At 38.5% G+C, this 21,519-nt stretch overlaps 1 protein-coding gene across 1 annotated transcript in view; it reads right to left on the reverse strand.

Annotated features, from left to right (window-relative positions):
- The window catches only part of COL24A1 (collagen type XXIV alpha 1 chain), a 383,490-nt gene that overhangs the window by 284,512 nt on the left and 77,459 nt on the right, over positions 1-21,519 (reverse strand). The window contains exons 9-11 of the mRNA XM_066372218.1: positions 12,739-12,783; positions 7,945-7,998; positions 6,385-6,429 (exon numbers count right to left, since the gene is read on the reverse strand). Coding sequence (XP_066228315.1) covers positions 6,385-6,429; positions 7,945-7,998; positions 12,739-12,783 — 144 coding nt within the window. The remainder of the gene's footprint in view (positions 1-6,384; positions 6,430-7,944; positions 7,999-12,738; positions 12,784-21,519) is intronic.

Here is a 21,519-nt window from a genome sequence, read left to right on the forward strand (position 1 = left end):
AAAAAAGGAAGAAAATCTTAGACAAGCATAAGATGATTTGCTTGTGAGTGATGGTCAACTAAGAGATATAATGAGAGGGATAAGAGGGAACCAGAAAAAAGGACAAAAAAAAGAATAATAAAGAAGAAAAAAATAAAAATGATAAGTAAAAATCTGTTGTATTAAGTGGAGCGAAGACTAAATACAATGGAGACCTTGGGTTGGGAGGACCCAAAATGCCACAAAAATAAACAAAGAAGAAAAAAACAAAAACAAAAGCGAAAAAGAAAAATAAAGCCAAAAAAAGCCTTGAGTCCGAAATTAACTAATTTGTTCATGATTGAGGATTAAATGGGATGAAAGTAAAACGAGAAAAGAAAAAACGAATAGAAAGGAAAAAATAAGAAAAAGAGAAAAACGAAGGAAGAAATAAAAAAGGAAGAGAAAAAAAACAAGATAAAGCAAAACAAAATAAAACAAAAGAGGAGAGAGTGAGAGTTAAGTGTTTTGGAGTATAACCTTAAAGGAGGGTGAGGATGAAGAAGAGAAATAAAATGTAACACTTATGGGTAGTGTAGTTCAAGAAAAGGGAAGCATAAGATGGGCAGAGAATAGAAGGACCGAGGTGGAGGAAATAAAGGCAATAAGATAGAAGAAACAAACAACAACAACAACAAAAAAAAAATTAGTGGAACAAGTTGTAAAGTCTGTGGATTTTTCTTGATTTTCAGATGTTAACTTCTTCCTTTTTCTTTTCTCTCCCTCTTCCTTGTCGGTGACTCTACCCCAGGCTCTGCCCCTGTGTCACACTTAGGTAGGGATTTGCAGTTGTTGGGATTCTATGGCAATGTCATATAATTGGCTTTAGTCTTGCTGGTAGTCAAGGCTTGTTGGCATTTGCAGGGTTCAACGATGAGAGAGTTTGCTTTCCTGGATTCTCTCTCCTAGTCCCCCCTTCCTGAATTAGCAGCCTGGTGATCCAGCTATAAGGCTGCCACTGCTTCTGCCTGGGGAGTAAGAGGCTCAAAGAGCTGGGAAATCCCCACTCTATCCCCACTCAGTGCAAGGCTTTGGGAAAGGCTCTGGCAGTCAGGGCCTCCAGTGTAATCAGGCGGGGGTGGGAGTCAATTGTTGTCAAGGTGACTGTTCAGCGCCTAGCATTCAGTTGGACCTCTCAACCCAGGCTTTCCACACTTTGTAGCCTGTTTCGGCTGGGAAGAAGAGGCACTAGTCTCTACTTGCGACTAGTGTAGTATAGATCTTATTATCTGCCAAGTCCTTCTTGTTAGCGTTTATCCCTGAATATGGAGGCTCTATCAGTCAGAAGTTGCCCCCGCCCCTTTAGCGAGAGGCACTAAAAAATATCACGCCTCTTGTCTTGGGTCGCTGAACTGAGAGAGATCTTATCAATTAGAACCGAGGGTGCGCAGATTTCACGGGTTAAGCTAATTTCAGTGATTGGGTCGCAGCTGTGCTCCCGAAGGTATTTCAGGCTGCCTGCGCGCGCCCCTCCCCCAACGCTTGATTGTTAGCTTGAATGGCTGGGTGAGGTGCCCCGCCCACGGAGAGAATCTCCCAAGTAGGGAATACCGCCCTGGGGCCTCTCCCGCTCCCCCCGCTGCTGGGGCGCACCGGGCGCAGGATGATGGGGCACCCTGGGTGTGCGGGCCAGCAGGGCGCTCTGGGCGCGTGGAATGCCCAGGGTACACGAGCGAATGGGGTGCTCCGGGCACCAGTGGCTGGCGACTCTCACTCGCAGTGCACGGGCTGCTGGGAACGTTAGCGGTGCTCGCTCTGCAACCGGACCGGGCGCGCGCCTGCGGCTGCTCGCGGCGGCTGCTCGTGGCGGCTGCTCGCGGCTGCTGCTCGCGGCTCCCGAGTGTGGGCTGACTCACCACAGGCGCACTTCCTCGCGGCTTGAATGAACGTCCCTGCGGTAGCTTCCTCCACACCCTCGTCTCTCAGATTCAAATGATAACAGTCCTTTCGCTTTCAGTTTGTGTGGAACTCCGAAATGCTCCGAGGATAAATTTTCCTGTTTCTAGTTGATAAATTTGTTGTGATTTTGGGGAGATCTGTCGGACGCGCTGCTCACGGCGCCATTTCCGTGACGTCACCAAAAATTATCTTAACATCAATTAATACCGCCAAATAACAGTACCAGTCAAAAGATAATGTATTGTATAATTTATAAAAACATTAATTTAAAGTGCATAGTAAGTAGTATAGTCCAGTAACAGGACATAAATGTAAGAAAAATCATTCTATAATCTGTTCTTGTGATTATTGTCTTTTTAACCACATTTGGTCTCAGTGTTGAAAATCTACATTTGATACCCTTTGTGAATGTGAAAACTAGAGAAATGGCTCTCCTGACTCCTTCCACTCCCTCAAAAGAAAATAAAAGAATTAAATCAGTCAGAAAAAATTAAATTTGCTTGACCAGGCAGTGACGCAGTGGATAGAGCATCAGCCTGGGATGCTGAGGACGCAGGTTCGAAACCACAAGGTCACTGGCTTGAGCATGGACTCATCTAACTTGAGTGTGGGCTCACCAGCTTGAAAGCTCAGGGTTGCTAGCTTGAACGTGGGATCACAGACATGACCCCATAGTCGGTCTCTTGAGCCCAAAGGTCATTGGCTTGAGCAAGTTTGGGCTTGAGGTTCTTGGTTTGAGCAAGGGGTCACTGGCTCGGCTGTGCCCCCAGTCAAGTCTCATATGGAAATGCAATCAATGAACAACTAAGGTGCCACAACTATGAGTTGATGCTTCTCATCTCTCTCCCTTCCTGTCTGCCTGTCCCTGTCTGTCTGTCTCTCTCTCTTTCTAAAAAAAAATAATAATTAGATTTGTATTTAAAAAAAAATCCTTTGATGAAGCTGTCCATTAAAATTTTAAATTACAACTTAAAGTGTTACTATCTAGACAATAATTTTCTTTCTTTCTTTTTTTTTTTTCTGAAGCTGGAAACGGGGAGGCAGTCAGACTCCCGCATGCGCCCGACCAGGATCCACCCGGCACGCCCACCAGGGGGCAATGCTCTGCCCATCTGGGGCATCGCTCTGTCGTGACCAGAGCCACTCTAGCACCTGGGGCAGAGGCCAAGGACCCATCCCCAGCGCCCGGGCCATCTTTGCTCCAATGGAGCCTTGGCTGTGGGAGGGTAAGAGAGAGACAGAGAGGAAGGGGGGGGCGGTGGAGAAGCAGATGGGCACTTCTCCTGTGTGCCCTGGCCGAGAATTAAACCTGGGACTCCTGCACTCTACCACTGAGCCAACCGGCCAGGGCCGACAATAATTTTCAATACAAATGGGGGAAAGGCAACAAGAAGATGCATAATATAGCGCCGTGATGGTGAACCTTTTTATAAAAACCGCCCACTTTTGCAGTGCGGGTCAACCTGGTCCCTCCTGCCCACTAGTGGGCGGTCCAGCTTTCATGGTGGGCAGTAGTGGAGCAACCAAAGGAGCTGCAATTGGCCCACTAGTGGGCGGGAGAGACCAGGTTGACCAGCACTGCAAAAATGGGCGGTTTTTATAAAAAGGTTTGCCATCCTGGATATACAGTGTGTCCGTAAAGTCATGGTGCACTTTTGACCGGTCACAGGAAAGCAACAAAAGACAATAGAAATGTGAAATCTGCACCAAATAAAAGGAAAACCCTCCCAGTTTCTGTAGGATGATGTGACAGCATGTGTGCATGTGCAGATGATGACATAACACTGTGTATACAGCGGAGCAGCCCACGGCCATGCCAGTCGAGATGTGGATGGTACAGAGGAAAGTTCAGTGTGTTCTGTGGCTCACTAAATTCGAATCCATGACCAAAGTGCAATGTGAATATTGACGCGTTTATAACGAAGCGCCACCACATAGGAATAACATTACTCGGTGGGATAAGCAGTTGAAGGAAACCGGCAGTTTGGTGGAGAAACCCCGTTCTGGTAGGCCATCAGTCAGTGACGAGTCTGTAGAGCAGGGGTCCCCAAACTTTTTACACAGGGGGCCAGTTCACTGTCCCTCAGACTGTTGGAGGGCCGGACTATAAAAAAAACTATGAACAAATCACTATGCACACTGCACATATCTTATTTTAAAGTAAAAAAACAAAATGGGAACAAATACAATATTTAAAATGAAGAACAAGTAAATTTAAATCAACAAACTGACCAGTATTTCAATGGGAACTATGGGCCTGCTTTTGCTAATGAGATGGTCAATGTGCTCCTCTCACTGACCACCAATGAAAGAGGTGCCCTTCCGGAAGTACGGCGGGGGCCGGATAAATGGCCTCAGGGGGCCGCATGTGGCCCGTGGGCCGTAGTTTGGGGACCCCTGCTGTAGAGGCTATACGGGATAGCTACCTAAGGAGCCCAAAAAAAATCTGTGCATGAGCCCACATCGAACTGCACTGAATAGGTATGAAACTGGGAGAGTTTTCCTTTTATTTGGTGCAGATTTCACATTTCTATCATCTTTTGCTGCTTCCTATGACCGGTCAAAAGTGCACCATGACTTTATGGACACACTGTAGTGCAAAAAATTACATAAAGAACTTTAAAAAGTTGTAGGAATCACTGAAGCCAGATGAGGAAATACAGTAAGAGAAAATGGCACAGTGCCAAATAACATGCCTTGGAGTTATTACCTCATGCACAGAAGAAACTCCCAAGTTCAGTAATAATAGAATCTGCATAGAAAGTTCATGCTATGTGCTATGTACTGTGCTTTAAGAATATTAAGTGTAGGTAGTTCTCCTAACTACCTAAAAAATAAGTTTTAATTATTATCATTTAATAAGATTAAAAAAAATGAAGCACAGAAGGATTGAATGATATCTAAAGTCACAGATTTAGAGAATAAGAAAAAAGAAAAAGAAAAAAAAGGAAGCCAGTCTAACTCCAAAAGCCATGTTCTTGTCCTCCTTCATCTTGCTTCCTGAATTTAAATCAACATGTGCTTTTGGTGTAGCTTCTAATAAAAAAATACATGACTTTTCCCCATTATATGACTTATTTTCATTTAAAGCAAGGGTAGAGACAGCATGGGCTAAGCAAGAAGAGTACAGAGCTAAAGGTGGGAAGACTTTGATTTTATTGATTCTAGTTTGGGCCAGCTACGACTTTGCCAAATCACATAAATTTTTTAGCTTTCTATTTTCTAACCTATAAAATGAAGATACTACCCTGTTCTCCTACCTTACATAATTGATAGCAAAATAAAATAAGAAAATACATATGAAAGTATTTGAAAATGTTTAAGGAATTTACAAATTTAAAATATTATAGCACATACTGTTTAAATACTTTATGCATTTCTCATTCCAAAAAAGTATTTTAAATAACATGAGACACAGTTGTAGGATCTGGAAAATATTAAAAATGGAGAATTTTTAAATCAAAAACTTTAGTAAACTTTTACTAATTTTTACTAGAAGCAAGTTTGATTGTAATTATTAGCACATTATATGACATACCACAGTACTTTTTTTATTACTCCCTTAATGATTAAAAGTGGTTAGTGGCCCTGGCCGGTTGGCTTGGTGGTAGAGCGTCGGCCTGGCGTGCAGAAGTCCCGGGTTTGATTTCCAGCCAGGGCACACAGGAGAGGTGCCCATCTGCTTCTCTACCCCTCCCCCTCTCCTTCCTCTCTGTCTCTCTCTTCCCCTCCCGCAGCCAAGGCTCCATTGGAACAAAAGATGACCCGGGCGCTGGGGATGGCTCCTTGGCCTCTGCCCCAGGCGCTAGAGTGGCTCTGGTCGCAACAGAGCGACACCCTGGATGGGCAGAGCATCACCCCCTGGTGGGCGTGCCGGGTGGATCCTGGTCGGGCGCATGCGGGAGTCTGTCTGACTGCCTTCCCGTTTCCAGCTTCAGAAAAATACAAAAAAAAAAAAAAAAAAAAAATGGTGGCTAGCAATTCATTTAATGGTTTGGAACTGCAAAGGTATGTTCTCAAGATAAGCTTATTTTCTTCTTTGTAGATATTTCTCCAGTACAGATAGTTTTTATATCACAATATTACCTCAGCCTTAAACTAATAGGAATTTTTCCATCTTCATTTTTTATGATGATTTCTTAGGTCTGTATACACTTATAAATAAATAATACTATAAATGTTATAGAGCATAGCCTATCACACCAGACATTTTTATAGAAGCTAGCAAAATGATGCAAATGAGATAAGAGCTATGAAAGAATGGTATAAAATCTATTAGTATAATATAAAACTATTTTCTGTGGCCTTAACAGCAAAAATATCTGTTTAACAAGTATAACTCTTTTCAGGCTAAACTTGAGTTACATTCAAAGGTCCTACAAAAGTGTAAAGATGATAAATATTTGGTATATATCATTCTACTTTTATGGAAACATACTTAACAAAATGATGAAAATGCTTACTTACTCGTATACCTTTAGGACCTGGAATTCCTTCTGGTCCAGCTAAACCCTAGTGTGGACAAAAGACATCATCATATTGTAGTACTTTTAAAAGAGGTGTTGATAAACAGATGAATAAAAATGACATATAAATAAATATCATTTCACAAGTACAAAACTCAAAACTCTATGTAGTTAATGAAGACTACATATGTTTAAGGAATTTTAGAATTTCAGAGCCAAAGGAGTCACTGTATTTAATCTACATGCAAATATATTTTAGGTATCTAAAAAAGTACATTAACATATGTGGTCAGATACAAAAAATAATTTATCAAAAATTATTCTCATTGGAAAACTGGGTTATTTTAAAACACTTCTAATTAATTTATCTAAAATATATTCCCATAATTTAAAAAATAAGTACATTTTAAAATTCATAGCAATGTCCACATGTTTGAGTATTTGCAGCATATTTTATATTTTTCAGATAACATATCAGTACTTGGTGATAAGACTCTCATATGCAATACACTCCACATACTTTTAAAGACCTAAAAAATAAAATTTTGTTAACAACAGATTATTTATTGGCATTTTTATTGCCCTCATTCTTGAAAATAAAAAAATATATTTTATATGTAGTTTTCTAATATGCTAAATGAATAATTAATTTCAATAGTAAGTAATCAATTCAGGAAAACCTAGGAAAGAAAATGTGTTCTTTATTAGTCTACATGAGGTAGAGAAAGTAAACAATTACAGGGAAATAAATATGAAATGACTAGAATGAATTTTCAAAAAAGTATACAAAAATTAAATTCATTTTAGTTAAATGAAAACACTAAAAAGTGTTTGTAGTATATGTAGCACTGTCAACCATGTCTCAAGTTTTTATAATTTTATTAGTTAAAAATGATGTTTATTATACAGTCTTAACTCTTACATTACTCCATTTTAGTCCATGGTGGTATTGTAAAATCAGCAGCAGGGCTATTTTAAGATCTTATTAAACCCTTGGGCATTTTAAAATTGTAGGTATATCACATCAAACAGGTTTAAAACCTCTACTTCCATTTTACACAATACTATCTGCAGTAAAACTTTAGATGGATATTTACTTTTCTTTAACTTTTAATTTTTCTGAAGTGAGAAGCAGGGAAGCAGAAAGACAAACTCCCACATGTGCCTGACTGGGATTCACCCAGCACGCCCACTAGGGGGCATTGCTTTGCCCATCCAGGGCATTGCTCCGTTGCAACTGAAGCCATTCTAGTGCTTGAGGCAGAGGCCATGGAGCCATTCTCAGTGCCCAGGCCAATTTTGCTCCAATGGAGCCTTGGCTGGGGGAGAGGAAGAGAGAGATAGAAAAGAGAAGGGAAAGGGTGGAGGAGCTTCTCCTGTGCTTCTCCTGTGTGCCCTGGCCAGAAGATTTTACAACTTTGATTTTGAAATTATTTTGCTCTGAGTAATTCATTATTTTAAAAATAAACCAATTATTCAAACATTAACTCTGAAAATCAGAACATACAATATCCTAGTGAAGACAAACAAGAAAGGAAAAGTGTAAATATAGTTACCTCACCTGCCTGCCGGGGTAACCACGTGAACCAGTATTACCAGTGAACCCTGGAAGTCCCTGAAATAAAAAAATAAATAAAATACAGCAAAGTCATAAGAACCCAAGGAATCAAATTTGATGCTTTCATATTTGGAAAGACTTTTTTCCTCATAAAAATACTAAGGGCCCTCCATTTGGCTTATCTGGTTGAAATCATTTGCTTGAAATGAAAATGACCCCAAATGTCTAAAGAAAAATAAAACTGTTAGATTAGGGCCCTAAATGAGAAATTAAATATTAATAATAATAAATCTAAGATAGAAAAAATACACAAATAAAGAATACATTTATTAAAGAGAAAGAGTTGGTACATTTCTTAATAACCACTATCTTTATGAATTGATTTTCTTCTGTCTCAATCATCTTGCAACTCACGTTAACCATCTGAGCATAAGCCCCTTAAGACTAAATGGTGTAGTAAACTTCAAAAAAATCCTCTTCAACCTCCTTAATGTAAACCTATTCTGCAAGTCTGATTAAGTAAATGGATATTAAGTGGTGAATACCTGCATCATCACACAGTTTTATGTAAAAATTCATATAGTAACTTTGGATAGTAAATGCTTTTTGAATTTATAACTTTGTATTTTTGCTTTAATACAAGGTTTGCTGGAGGGAGGCTGATATATGGAGACTCAAAGTCATAACAAAGGAAACATGCTAAAAATGGAGTGGAAAAGTAAGAAGAAATACCTCCATTTGTTTATACTTTCTTTCAGTGAAACATCATTCATTCATTCATTCATTCAGTTTGTCTATAAAGTAATTCTTTTTTATTTGCTTATTTTTATTAATTTTAATTTATTGTGTTAACATGGATTCAAGTGTCCCACTTAAATAATTTTTTTTTTTTTTTGGTATTTTTCTGAAGCTGGAAACGGGGAGACAGTCAGACAGACTCCCGCATGCGCCCAACTGGGATCCACCCGGCATGCCCACCAGGGGGCGATGCTCTGCCCATCCAGGGTGTCACTCTGTCCCGACCATAGCCACTCTAGCGCCTGGGGCAGAGGCCAAGGAGCCATCCCCAGTGCCTGGGCCATCTTTGCTCCAATGGAGCCTTGGCTGCGGGAGGGGAAGAGAGAGACAGAGAAGAAGGAGGGGGGGGATGGAGAAGCAAATGGGCGCTTCTCCTATGTGCCCTGGCCGGGAATCGAACCCGGGTCCCCCGCACGCCAGGCCGATGCTCTACCACTAAGCCAACCAGCCAGGGCTAAATAATTCTTAAAGCAAGGAAGTGCAAGAAGAATGTGTGTTGAGCTGCCTTTGCTTCAAATGGTAACAACAATGGTAAATTACACAGGTTCCTTATTTATTACATATAATTCATTTCCTGCTTGCTGTTTGTAAAAAGAAATAATAAAATACACTAGCCCTTTGCACATCACCTCTGAAATAGAAGAGTGGTTACTTCCATTTTAAGAATAGAAAACTACATAACTCCTAAAGTTCAAAAAATCTAGAGACAGAAAGACCATGGAAAATGCAAATAGAAAATTGAAGTTCAAAAGTTTTGCCCTTCCACTCTATTAGACAAGTGGGTTCCTAATATATTTTTTTCCACTTTTTTCAGAATCCATCTCTCAATTTTATTGCCTCATTGCTCTCTTTTATCTCCCCTTCCTTCCCTTGCTCCAACAATTACCATTTAACAAACACATTTTTATGTGTCAGTCACTATGCCAAGTACTTTACATCTGTGAGATGAAATACTGCTTTTTCCATTCTACATATGAAGAAAACTAACTTATCTAAGATACCACAGTGAGTAGCACAGCCTGGATGTGAACCCAAATAAAAGTTTTAGTGTATGTATACACACACTTATACAAACATCTATACATCTAAATGACAATGGACAATTTAACAGAATGTGAATAAACAGTGGCCTTCTGACAATTACAGAATAAAACTGTCTAAAAGTAAAGAGATTATATCCTACAAATTTCAAAAACCATATTTATGTACTAGATATGACCTTATCAATATTACATATAATATATATTTTATTTCTATTGTAACATTTATTGAGCACTTATTATGTGCTAGGAACTAGTTCAAGTATTTTATATATATTATGTTATTTAATCTACTCAAAACCTATTAGGTAAGTATTATTATCCCTACTTTACAGACAAGAAAAGTGAGACATAGTTTGTCACCAGTGGAAAGTCATTTTACATAGTAAGAAGTTAGTATTTAAACAGCAAATCTAACTCCAGAGACCACCATTCAAAGATGCTTTTATAGTATAGGTTTGAAGTGCAAATAAATTCTAGTAGTACTATAGGGAAAGCTCTCTAATTAAGAGATTTGTTTCAGTCTATTTACAGCTGCTTCCTTCACGCCCCACCCATCCAATTCCAAAATATACAGACCTACGTCCTAACATTTATGAATTTTATATTTAGGTATGTCAATAGAAGAGTGAAACAGATTAAAAATGCTGTTTTTATTCTGTAGGTCACTATCTGACTAATGTCCACCACAATCCCTTTCATTCCTTTCCCAGACAAATTAGGTTAACAGGCCTCAGCTAAAACTAAAACGGAACCTGGTACAAGACATAAGTGAAATCTTCTGATTTTGAATGGATTTTCATAGAATATGTTAAAGCAATGTGTGGAGAGCTAAAACATTTCAACTTCACAGAGAAATACACAAAAGAGCTCCACTTGATGGCTGAACTCTGCTATACTGGAGTAGCAGTAACCAAAGTAAACAAGCAAGCCTTTAGAAAGTAAGTCTTATATGGCATAAATATATCCTAACTCAACCATACCCGAAATCACTGCGACAACCACAGAAGCTCAAAAGAAGCTCAAGATGAATATGACAACTCAATTTACTCTGCACTCAAAAATGTTTTTTTTTTTTTTTAATGGCTCTTTAAATCTTTAGATTGAATGGAGAACTTTAGGCACAAAGTTGTATCTTATAGCCTCTGGAGGAATCAGGAATAAAAAGGCTGCCTGATACTTCTCACTCTAAGCATTAAAGCACGCTCTCTGAGTCAGTTGGACTTCTTGGCGAGTCCCAGCACTGCTACCACGGATCCTCTCTCTCTCTGTTTTCTCCATAGTATGAGAATAATAATATGTACATAACAGGATTATTGTGTGGATAAAATAGAATACTGTGAAGAAATATATTTAAAAGTGAAGGTAGCTGCAATCATTCTTAGTGATGTTGAGCATTATATTAGGTAACACATGGAAATATTCAATAAATGACTAAACTACTACAAATTGTAGTTAACAAATAGTACAGTTTGGCAACTAATAAAAACTTAGTAAATGACAGCTCTTATCACTACAGATTGTACAGATAATATAATATTTCAAATGTCTGACCACTTTATAGACATTTACAAATTTTCCATAAGTGAATGTCTCCTAGCAAGTTAGTTATGCTCTTCTTAATGACCACAGCATTTTTACAGTTTAAGTACAAAATGATTTTAGCTGTTCCACATTTATCAAATTTTGCCTTTTTTTCCCTGGAAATAATTAGAATAGAAAATAAGAACTACAAAATATGTTCTCCAATCTTTAAAATTGATTTTAGACTCCTTTTAAAAGCATAACTGTCACAGAACAATAACATGTACACTAAACAAAATTAGATTATAAAGCAGGTGTGAGAGAACTGGCCAGACCTGACACAAGATAAATTTTTCATTTTCTTGTGAAGTATTAGGTTTTCTTCATTGGAATCTTCACATTTCAGCTAAAGCAGTATTCTAGGGACTTTTTTCCTTGCAAATTTCTCCCTACCTTTATAATTTTTACCCATAGAAGTTCAAAAATTTTTCAGTAATCATTTAATCTTCAGGAAACTGCAATTTGTGCCTGATACGTTTTGCTTGCCATGTCTAGTAACTAGTAACCTTAAAAAATTGTGCCCCTAGGGACTGAACAGAGTGCACTGTCCCACTTAACACAAGTGAAATAGAAAACTGGCTTTATTTCTTCATTTATATCTTTCCCTCACGTGACAACCCCAAGCGCATCTTTCCTGAGCTGCCTTAGGGCTTCCTGAAACCAATATAGTTTCTGACACCCTAGTTAGTTTCCAATCTCCTACCATCTTCACTGCTTTATTCATACTGGCCTACTATATCCTGGATTGAAAACAAGAGATATGACTTTTTTTCCCCTATGACATAATGATATAATAGTCTCTGGTGAAAGAGAGAAAGGATAACATAATTAAAAACTAGGTACTGTAGTTCCAAAACAGTTTTGACTTTTAAATATGCATGACTGTGTATAATGAATAGCAGTATACATGGCATCCTAATCTGTATTGTAATTAAAATTCACTTATATTCCCTCATGCAAGGATCGGGGAACTAACAGCTATGGACAGGCTTTAGTAAAGAGGTAAGGCCCTGAAACCGTACAAAAGAAATCAGGTGTGTGTGTATAGGTGAGTGTGGGTGTGGGCATGTGCATGGATAAGCGTATTTTCTGAGAAAAGATTTCATTAGCATTTGTGCGATTCTCAAAGGGGTTTATGAACCAAAAAAGTTTAAGAAATGCTGCTCTAAAACATACGTATTAGGTAGTAAAAGTCCATCTGGAATATAAAGAAAAAAACATAACTATAATATATAATCAATTGAAAGTTTGTCCTGTGCTAAACCAAAAGAAAGTAATTAGAAAATTGAAATAATAGACGGGAAAAAATAATCTTTCAATGAAGTTCCCTAGTGTGTAACTAGAAAAGATACAGTTTAATAAAGAAAGTACTTACTTGTTCACCTCGGAGTCCTGGGAGGCCTGGATGTCCTTTGAGACCCTAAAGGGTAAGGTTGAAAATATGCTATGAAAAGTAACCCATATAAGCCAAATAACTAAACACATTCCAGGTTGTCTTATACCCCAACTTATGTCTTCCTCATCAATATAAATGTAACTCCTGCTAATTTATTTATTTATTATTAAAAAAAAAATTTTTTTTTGTATTTTTCTGAAGTTGGAAACGGGGAGGCAGTCAGACAGACTCCTGCATGCGCCTGACCAGAATCCACCCGGCATACCCACCAGGGGGCGATGCTCTGCCCATCTGGGGCGTTGCTCTGTTACAACCAGAGCCATTCTAGCGCCTGAGGCAGAGGCCATGGAGCCATCCTCAGCGCCCGGGCCAACTTTGCTCCAATGGAGCCTTGGCTGCGGGAGGGGAAGAGAGAGACAGAGAGGAAGGAGAGGGGGAGGGGTGGAGAAGCAGATGGGTGCTTCTCCTGTGTGCCCTGGCTGGGAATTGAACCCGGGACTCCTGCATGCCAGGCCGACATTCTACCACTGAGCCAACCGGCCAGGGCCGCTAATTTAATTTTTTAATGTAATCTTATCAATAAGGATTTTATTTTTATTAAATAAATTTTTATTAACATTCTTGATTTTGATTATTATTTGAATTATTTTATTATCAACTGAAATGGTAGCACAGTATATAAAACAAAAAGCGGCATCTTTTAGAAAAAGTTGGTATTTAGAAATGTATTTGCGCAATTTTGCTAAGCTTAGAAGTTGGTTTTAGTTCATTAATGCTAAAACAGAATGTCCTGAGACATAATCCATTGGTAACTATTGAAAAACTGGACCACATTCATGGAGTTTATCTAATTCAAATTATCGTCGTAACACTCCATGAATGAGCTAACACAAATCAAAGAGCCTCTTCATAGGTCCATCAAAAATGGCTTTATAAAGCTGCCTAAAAAATTAGCAACAGCCTGACCTGTGGTGGTGCAGTGCATAAAGCGTCGACCTGGAAATGCTGAGGTTGCCGGTTTGAAACCCTGGGCTTGCCTGGTCAAGGCACATATGGAGTTGATGCTTCCTGCTCCTCCCCCCTTCTCTCTCTCTGTCTCTCTCTCTCTCCTCTCTCTCTTTCTCTCTCCTTTCTAAAATTAATAAATAAAATTAAAAAAAAAGAAATTACCAACAAATGCTATATGTCAATTATACCTTCTCACTTAAAGAAAAGGTTAGGAACAATAATTCTAAATAATAAAACTAAAATTAAATATTAATTTCTATCATTAACACACAAAGATATAAAATAGATAATATCCTTTATCCTATAAAAAGATTTTCTTCTGTAAGCAAGAGGAAGCAAAAAGGAAGGAAGAAAGGGAGGGAGGAGCTTACAAGTATAGCTCTATTTAAAATCAGAATATCAATATATACCTACTAGATTTCTGTGTATATAAGAGAACAAGAGGAAGTTCCTTTTTAAAAAAATACCTCCCAGGATTTTAGGTGAACTATAACTCAAAAACTTGAAATAAATTATAAAAGTTATAAAAAACTTCAAATTAACATACTGCATACTGAAGATAAGATTTTGAGGTTTCAGAATATAAAGTAATGGAATAAATAGAGTTATTCAGTTAATCACTGAGGGTTTACCAACTTGAATTAATGAATTAGAGGAGAAAATGATGCTTTGGTTAGACAGTGGGTAAATTAGAAGAGGTAACTATTTGAAAAATAAGAAAATGACTTAAGGAGATTTTGAGATGTTAAACTTAACAGTAAAAAGTTTAAATGCAGAGGTCTCTTGGAAACTAGTTAGAAGACTGGAAAAAGCAAGAAAGCAAATTTGGAGACAAATACTTTTGTGTTATCAATATGTTATATGTAAGCATATGCATAACAAGGGAGTAACTATTGAAAAAGAGAGCAAAGGAAAAGGCCTACCATCTGGAAGCTCCGCTCTTTTTTTGATTAGGCTATTAGAGATCAGAGAGGTGGCAATGGGAAAAGGTGCAGGTGGTGGGAGGAGGAAGGAAGAAACGAACAAAGGAACTTCACTGAGCTAATATATGCCAGATGTTGTGCCAAATACTCCCAAATATTCAGTTAATTCTATGGTAATTCATATGTGAAGTAAGTATTTTTCCCCATTTTTACAGATAAGAAAAGTGAGGTCTGAGAAATTAAATGAATTTACCAGTCATGAAGATAAGGTGGCATCATGTTGGTTTGACAGACTTCTCAAGTATTGAGTAACCTGGCTTTCTATATATTTACTTTATATGCTATAGTTATATCTTGAATGCAGGCTGTCCTCACTCTCATCAATATGTCCAAACATTAGAGATCATCAAAACAAATCAAGTAAAGTGATGTAGTAGGCAGTTAGACAGACATGAGCAGAGCAGGAATGAGGGCCAGTTACAGAGGTTCACCAGCACAAACAAGTATTGTAGGGAGGAATTTCCCCAAGGTGACCCTACCTCCCCTAGAATATCACTGGTAATGAAGTTTAGACACCCTGACCTTTTACATTGTTGGTCAAGCAGTTTGGACTCTCCCTGACCTTTACCCCTCTGGCATATTGCAAGTCATGTGGTAGGCCCCTTAGAAGAGGAACAAGGGGACTGGGGAGCAGCCTCATTTGATTCCCATACAAGCCATTGCATGACCACTTTTTCAAGTATGAAGCTCTCAGAACAATGAGGTTCTGGCCCACATCAAATAATTTTAATAACAAAGTCTAGAGTCTGTTGACCACAGAGACAGAGTTTTGTTCAAAGTAGATATAACATTTAGACCTCAGCCTGACCAGGCAGTGATGCAATGGAGAGAGCATTGGATTGGGATGCAGAGAATACAGGTTCAAAATCCCGAGGTTGCCAGTTGAGTGCAGACTCATCTGGTTTGAGCAAGGCTCACCAGCAGTTACTGTGTCTGCTGTAGCCCCTGGTTAAGGCACATATGAGAAAGTACTCAATGAACAACTAAGGTGCTGTAATGAAGAATTGATGCTTTCATCTCTCTCCTTTCCTGTCTGTCTGTCCCTATCTGTCCCTCACTCTGTCTCTCTTTATCTCTGTCACAAAGAAAAAAAACCCCCAAAAACATTTAGACCTCAGTTGTGTTTCAGCTCCAGGCCCAGAAAAGCAACAAAACTAGACAAAGCGACACCATGGCTGACATCAGAACCAATGACGAATGGCCTGCTACACTAGTGCCTGCTGATCAGTAGAGACCAATGTCTCTGAAAGGACACACCTGGAAAGCTGATGAATATTCTACTGAGATCCTCCCTTGAGAACTCCCCTAAAATCCCTGCCTTTGAAAAATAGATGAAACCTCTAAAGATGATGGACCCAGTGTTCTTGTGTTTCTCTCTCTCTCTCTCTCTCTCTCTCTCTCTCTCTCTCTCCCCCCCCCCTCCCCCCATCTGTGCCTTTCCCACCCATTTCTTTCCACAGACATGCTCTCTCTGGAGCACACCTGTGCCTTTCCCTCTCTCCTTACCCTGGGGTGTTTTCTTTGCCTTTATTTCTCCTAAGCTCCAAGGGCCCTTTTTTAGCCTCTGAAACTTATTTCCTGAGTCCACACAACCCAGCTGGCTCACTCCTTCTACTTCTGCTTTCTAAATAAACTTGTGCTTATATTTGAGTTCTTGACCTTGAATTTTTCTTAGCCAAACTCAAGAACTAACATCTGGTGCTGTTCACCATTAACAAAATTAGTTTTATTTCATGAATTATGGTCTTATTAAAGCTACACATTTACCAATAGCATCTAATATAACCACTGTTTTAACTAAATTTTGCTTTGCATTTATAAATTTTTAAGATAACTAAAGATCAGAATAATTACAAAATGAGGCATTGTCCTCAATTGTCCAAATGTTAAAATGAAAAGATTCTATACTTTTTATAACAGGAAATAAGAAATGTACTAGCCTTACAAGGTGGCGGTGGAATGGATAGAGCATCGACCTGGGACAATGAAGACCCAGGTGTGAAATCCCAAGGTCGCCTGCTTGAGTGTGGGTTGGCTTCAGCACAGGCTCACCAGCTTCAGCATGGGGTCGCTGGCTTGAGCATGGGATCACAGACATGACCTTAAGGTTGCTGGCTTAAATAAGGGGTTACTGACTTGGCTGGAGCCCTCCCTATTCCCCCATGGTCAAGACACTTATGAGAAAGCAACCAATGAACAAATAAAGTGCCGCAACTATTAATTGATGCTTCTCATGTCTGTCCCTTCCTGTCTGTCTGTTTCTGTCTGTCTCCCTCTCCCTCCTTCTCAAAACAAACAAACAAAAATGTACTAAGCACTAAGACAGTGGCAGTGGCTCCCTAGGATGAGAAAGCATCTCTAGGAGATGGAGGCTAAAAGTTCCTAGAAGAGTGTCAGGAAGATGAGGAATGAGAAACCAGGGTACAAGGCAGAAAAGTAGACAAACTCTCTGCCTGCCATAAACCTTTTTCCTTTTATTTTTTAAAAATGTTTTTAGTTATTTATTGTTACTTATTTTTATTTGTATGAACTCATGAGTCTAGTCAAATGCTTCTCTTTCTTCGTCTCCCATCTGAATTTTCTAACCAGAGTTTCTTCCCTCCCTAGTCCATGGTGCTACAACTTCTTCTTGAGCTTTCTTTCATTGATGCACCTTCTAATAGTGAACTAGACAAGCTATTCATGTCATCTTCTGTATGTACATTTCCTTTTGAAGGTACTCTTCTTTATCCAAAGACTCTGATAAGGGGACAGCACCAAACAGTCATAATCTTCTCTTCATGAGCTCACTTCTACCCCACCTGAGCCACAGAGATGGCTCATGATCAAAGGAAGGCCAACACAAAGTCTGGCCAGTAGCCTATCAGGTCATGTCAAATGAAGAGGTTTGTTTAAATAGGGATAAGTTGGGTCAGTCAAATTCTCTTTTTTTAACTTTTAAAAAGGAAAGAAAGAAAGGAAGAGAGAAGGAAAAAAAGAAGGGAAATAGGGAAGGAAGGGAGGGAGGCAGGGAGGCAAGGAGGGAGGGAGGGAGGGAAGAAGGAAGGAAGGAAGGGAGGGAGGAAAGGAAGGAGGAAGGGAAAGGAAGGGGAGGGGAGGGGAGGGGAGGGGAGGAGAGACAAGGGGAGGGGAGGGAAGGGAAGGAAAGGGAAGGGAAATGGAAGGGAAGAAAAGGGAAAAGAAAGGAAGGGAAAGGGAAGGTACTTAAGGGAAGGAAAAGGAAGGACAATTGTTTCAGATATTTAGCAGTGGATTGCTGAAGCTGGAAAGAGTCACAAAGAAAGGGCAAAGGAAATAGTAGAGGCAATGAAATATTACGAGAAAGTTGAGGTATAAGTAAACAATTTCGAGTAAGCAGAAACTATGTTGAGAAAGTTGTTGTCAGAGGAAGATCAAGATAACACAAAAAGGCAGATACAGAGTAGATGAATAGCAGTACTAGTAGAAAAGTGCAGTAAATGGTGCACAAACCAATACTGCTAAGATACTCAGAGCTGCTTTGAATTGGTGCCTTGTCTCCATAAAACCAAGTCATATCACAGTACCTATTTTTAGATGCCATGGGCCCTGCTTCCCTTAATGCTGCAGAGTGGAATGAAATAATTCTCTCTCCATTCTTTGCAATTAAAAGAGCTTAAGTAAAATAAATGCTTTTGGTTGTTTTGTTTTATTTGTTTTTGTACTATTAATTTGTTGTACTAATAACATAATTAAGAATACACCATGACAGCCCAACCAGGTGGTGGTGCAGTGGATAGAGTGACGAAATGGGATGCGGAGGACCCAGGTTCGAGACTCCAAGGTCGCCAGCTTGAGCGAGGGCTCATCTGGTTTGAGCAAAGCTACCAGCTTGAGCCCAAGGTCGCTGGCTCGAGCAAGGGGTCACTCAGTCTGTTGTAACCTCCTGGTCAAGGCACATAGGAAAAAGCAATTAATGAACAACGAAGGTGCCGCAACAAAAAATTGATGTTTCTCATCTCTCTCCCTTCCTGTTTGTCTGTCCCTATCTGTCCCTCTCTGTTTCTGTCACACACACACACACACACACACACACACAAATAGATCAGGACAGAGTTATAGATCTAGTATTGCCAAAGCTAGCTATATCATGAGCTTTAAAGTCTTGTTTTGTGAAACGACAGCAGTAAAATATCGGGGGGGGGGGAGAGGAGAGGGAGGGAGAGGGGGGAGGGGAGGGGCACAAAGAAAACCAGATAGAAGGTGACAGAGGACAATTTGACTTTGGGTGATGGGTATGCAACATAATTGAACGACAAGATAACCTGGAGATGTTTTCTTTCAACATATGTACCCTGATTTATTAATGTCACCCCATTAAAATTAATAAAAAGAAAATATATATGCAGTAACAAAACAGAATAAAATCTTGGAAAAAAAAGAAAATATATATGCAGTAATAAAATAGAATTAAATCTTGAAAAAAAAAGTACTACAAAGAGAAAAATAGCACTGGCATAAATACTGACAAGGCGTCACTAAAAACATTAAAACTCTAACTAGCATTTTTCTTTTAAAAATGTTTGGAAATATGTAATCTTATATTTGCATTAAAATAGTTATGATTTTTAAATGAAAAAAAAATACCAAAATTCCTTTTATTGCTAGCATTCTGTGATTGATTACTTGAATCTGTAAGAAAGTCACCACTTTTTATTTTTTTAATTTAGCATTCACAGAATGAAAAACAAAGGCATATATTAGTCAATTCGGCTTGGAGGTATAGGAAGAACTCAAATAAGATTGACGTATGTATCAGAGAAAAACCAGATTCATGGGCATATGATCTGAAAAAATGGTGAGGAGTCTGAGGTGTGGCAGAATGCAAGAGAGTGGGTCAGGTAGGAGACTATTATGACAATCTAGGTGGAAAATAATTATAAATTAGGTTTGAGTGCTGGAATTAGAGAATATATATATAAGAGTTCCTTAAGGATTGTAGAGTTAATTTAAGCTGTTTGTCTATTTTATTCAATGTGGGTGTCCCCAGTGCCTAGAGCAGTTCCTGGCACATAGTAAGTGCTCATTAATTGATAGAGAGGCTTACATGAATGAAAGAACTGATGGAGAGACTTGGATGTATTTGAGAGTTACTTGGGTGGAAAATAAATTTTAAGTATTTAGTATGATACCTCGATTCTCTTAATATTGACAAGTAGCAAGTAAGAGAAAGAATATCTTTTTGTTACTTATTTTTATTCATGTTTTAGAGAGAGAAGAGACAGAGAGAGAGAGAGAGAGAGAGAGAGAGAGAGAGAAAGAGAGAAAGAGAGAAAGAGAAGGAGGCCAGAGCAGGAAGCATCAACTTCCATATGTGCCTTGATCAGGCAAGCCCAGGGTTTCTAACTGGCCACCTCAGTGTTCCAGGTTGATGCTTTATCCACTGCACCACCACAGGTCAGGCTCTTTTTGTTACTTTTAATGTAATATTATTATATCTGTGATATACTGGAATTAGCACCACTATTGTTTAAAGGCCTCCATTTATTTACTAAATTTGTGACTATATAACTCATCTATTTTCTATTAAAATACTAGTCTATAAAGTTTTAAAAAACAAAGGGAAAAAGTTCTTGGGAAAAACTGTCTATATTCAAACTTGGGCAAAGCTCCAACTTAGGGATCTGCATTTTCCTTGAAAAAATTAGTTTATACTATAGTCTTTTGAAAACACTATTTGAGTTACTGATTTCTATACTCACATAAGAAAAATAACAAAAATGTGCAGTGACTGACCACATGATTTTTCTCTAATAAATGTATTGAAAAAACTGATAGAAAAATTTACAAATTCTGCTTTAGAACAGATTAAAACCCATTACAATGAATTATAGAATTGTTTCAATTTTTGTTATGATAGAAAGTTGCCTTATCAAGAACCACAATAATAAATGGGGCATAGAATCTAATTTTAATACAGACTTTAATTTTAATACTTATTTTAACAGGAATTTCAAGCAATCAATCAGTTATAACAGAAGACAAAAAAAAAAAAAGGAAAAGAAAAAAAAAGAAGACACATCATTGAATTAAAATCAGAAATATTTAGGGACGGGAAGGACACAAATTTCAAGTATATACCTGAATTTCTTCCAAGTAATTAAAATTTGGATACATAAATAAAACCACTTATATTCAGCCATCCTCTTTTCCATTGTAGAACAGGACCATAAAAGTGACCATAAAAACTGAAACCATGCAAAGCAATCTTAACAATAAGGAAAGTTGCAACTGTTCTGTGACCTTTAAATCTTTTATCAAAACTGAAAAGTTCGGCCAGTTATATTTGTATAGGGAAATAAAATGATGACCACTAGGACCAGGTGAAAGGGGGATAGTCAGTTAAACCTAAAAACACCAATGTTCATTCATTCACGAATATGTACTTATTCTATGCTGGACATTGGGCTGAGGCACCTCAGTGAATAAAATACAGTCTTTGTACTTAAGGACGCCTAAATCACTCATCTATTTCCTGTTGGCTGCTGCTACTGCACTGCTATCGAAAAGCCAATATTAACTTTTCTTTTCCTGTAATGTAATAATGTTAGTTTACAGATTAGGTCATTCCAAGTCTCAATTAATTTGTCAAACACCACAAGACTCATGTCAGCAATGCCTCGAGGAATACAGAGAAAGTCCTGTAACCATGTTTTGGCCAAAATAACCAGAGAAAGCTATGGCAAAATTGAACAAAAAAGTGATAAGATGGCCACAGCCGATAAAAAAAAAGTGAAACCCTAAGTAAGAA

This window comes from Saccopteryx leptura, chromosome 3 (genome assembly GCF_036850995.1).
Source record: "Saccopteryx leptura isolate mSacLep1 chromosome 3, mSacLep1_pri_phased_curated, whole genome shotgun sequence".
NCBI lineage: Eukaryota > Metazoa > Chordata > Mammalia > Chiroptera > Emballonuridae > Saccopteryx > Saccopteryx leptura.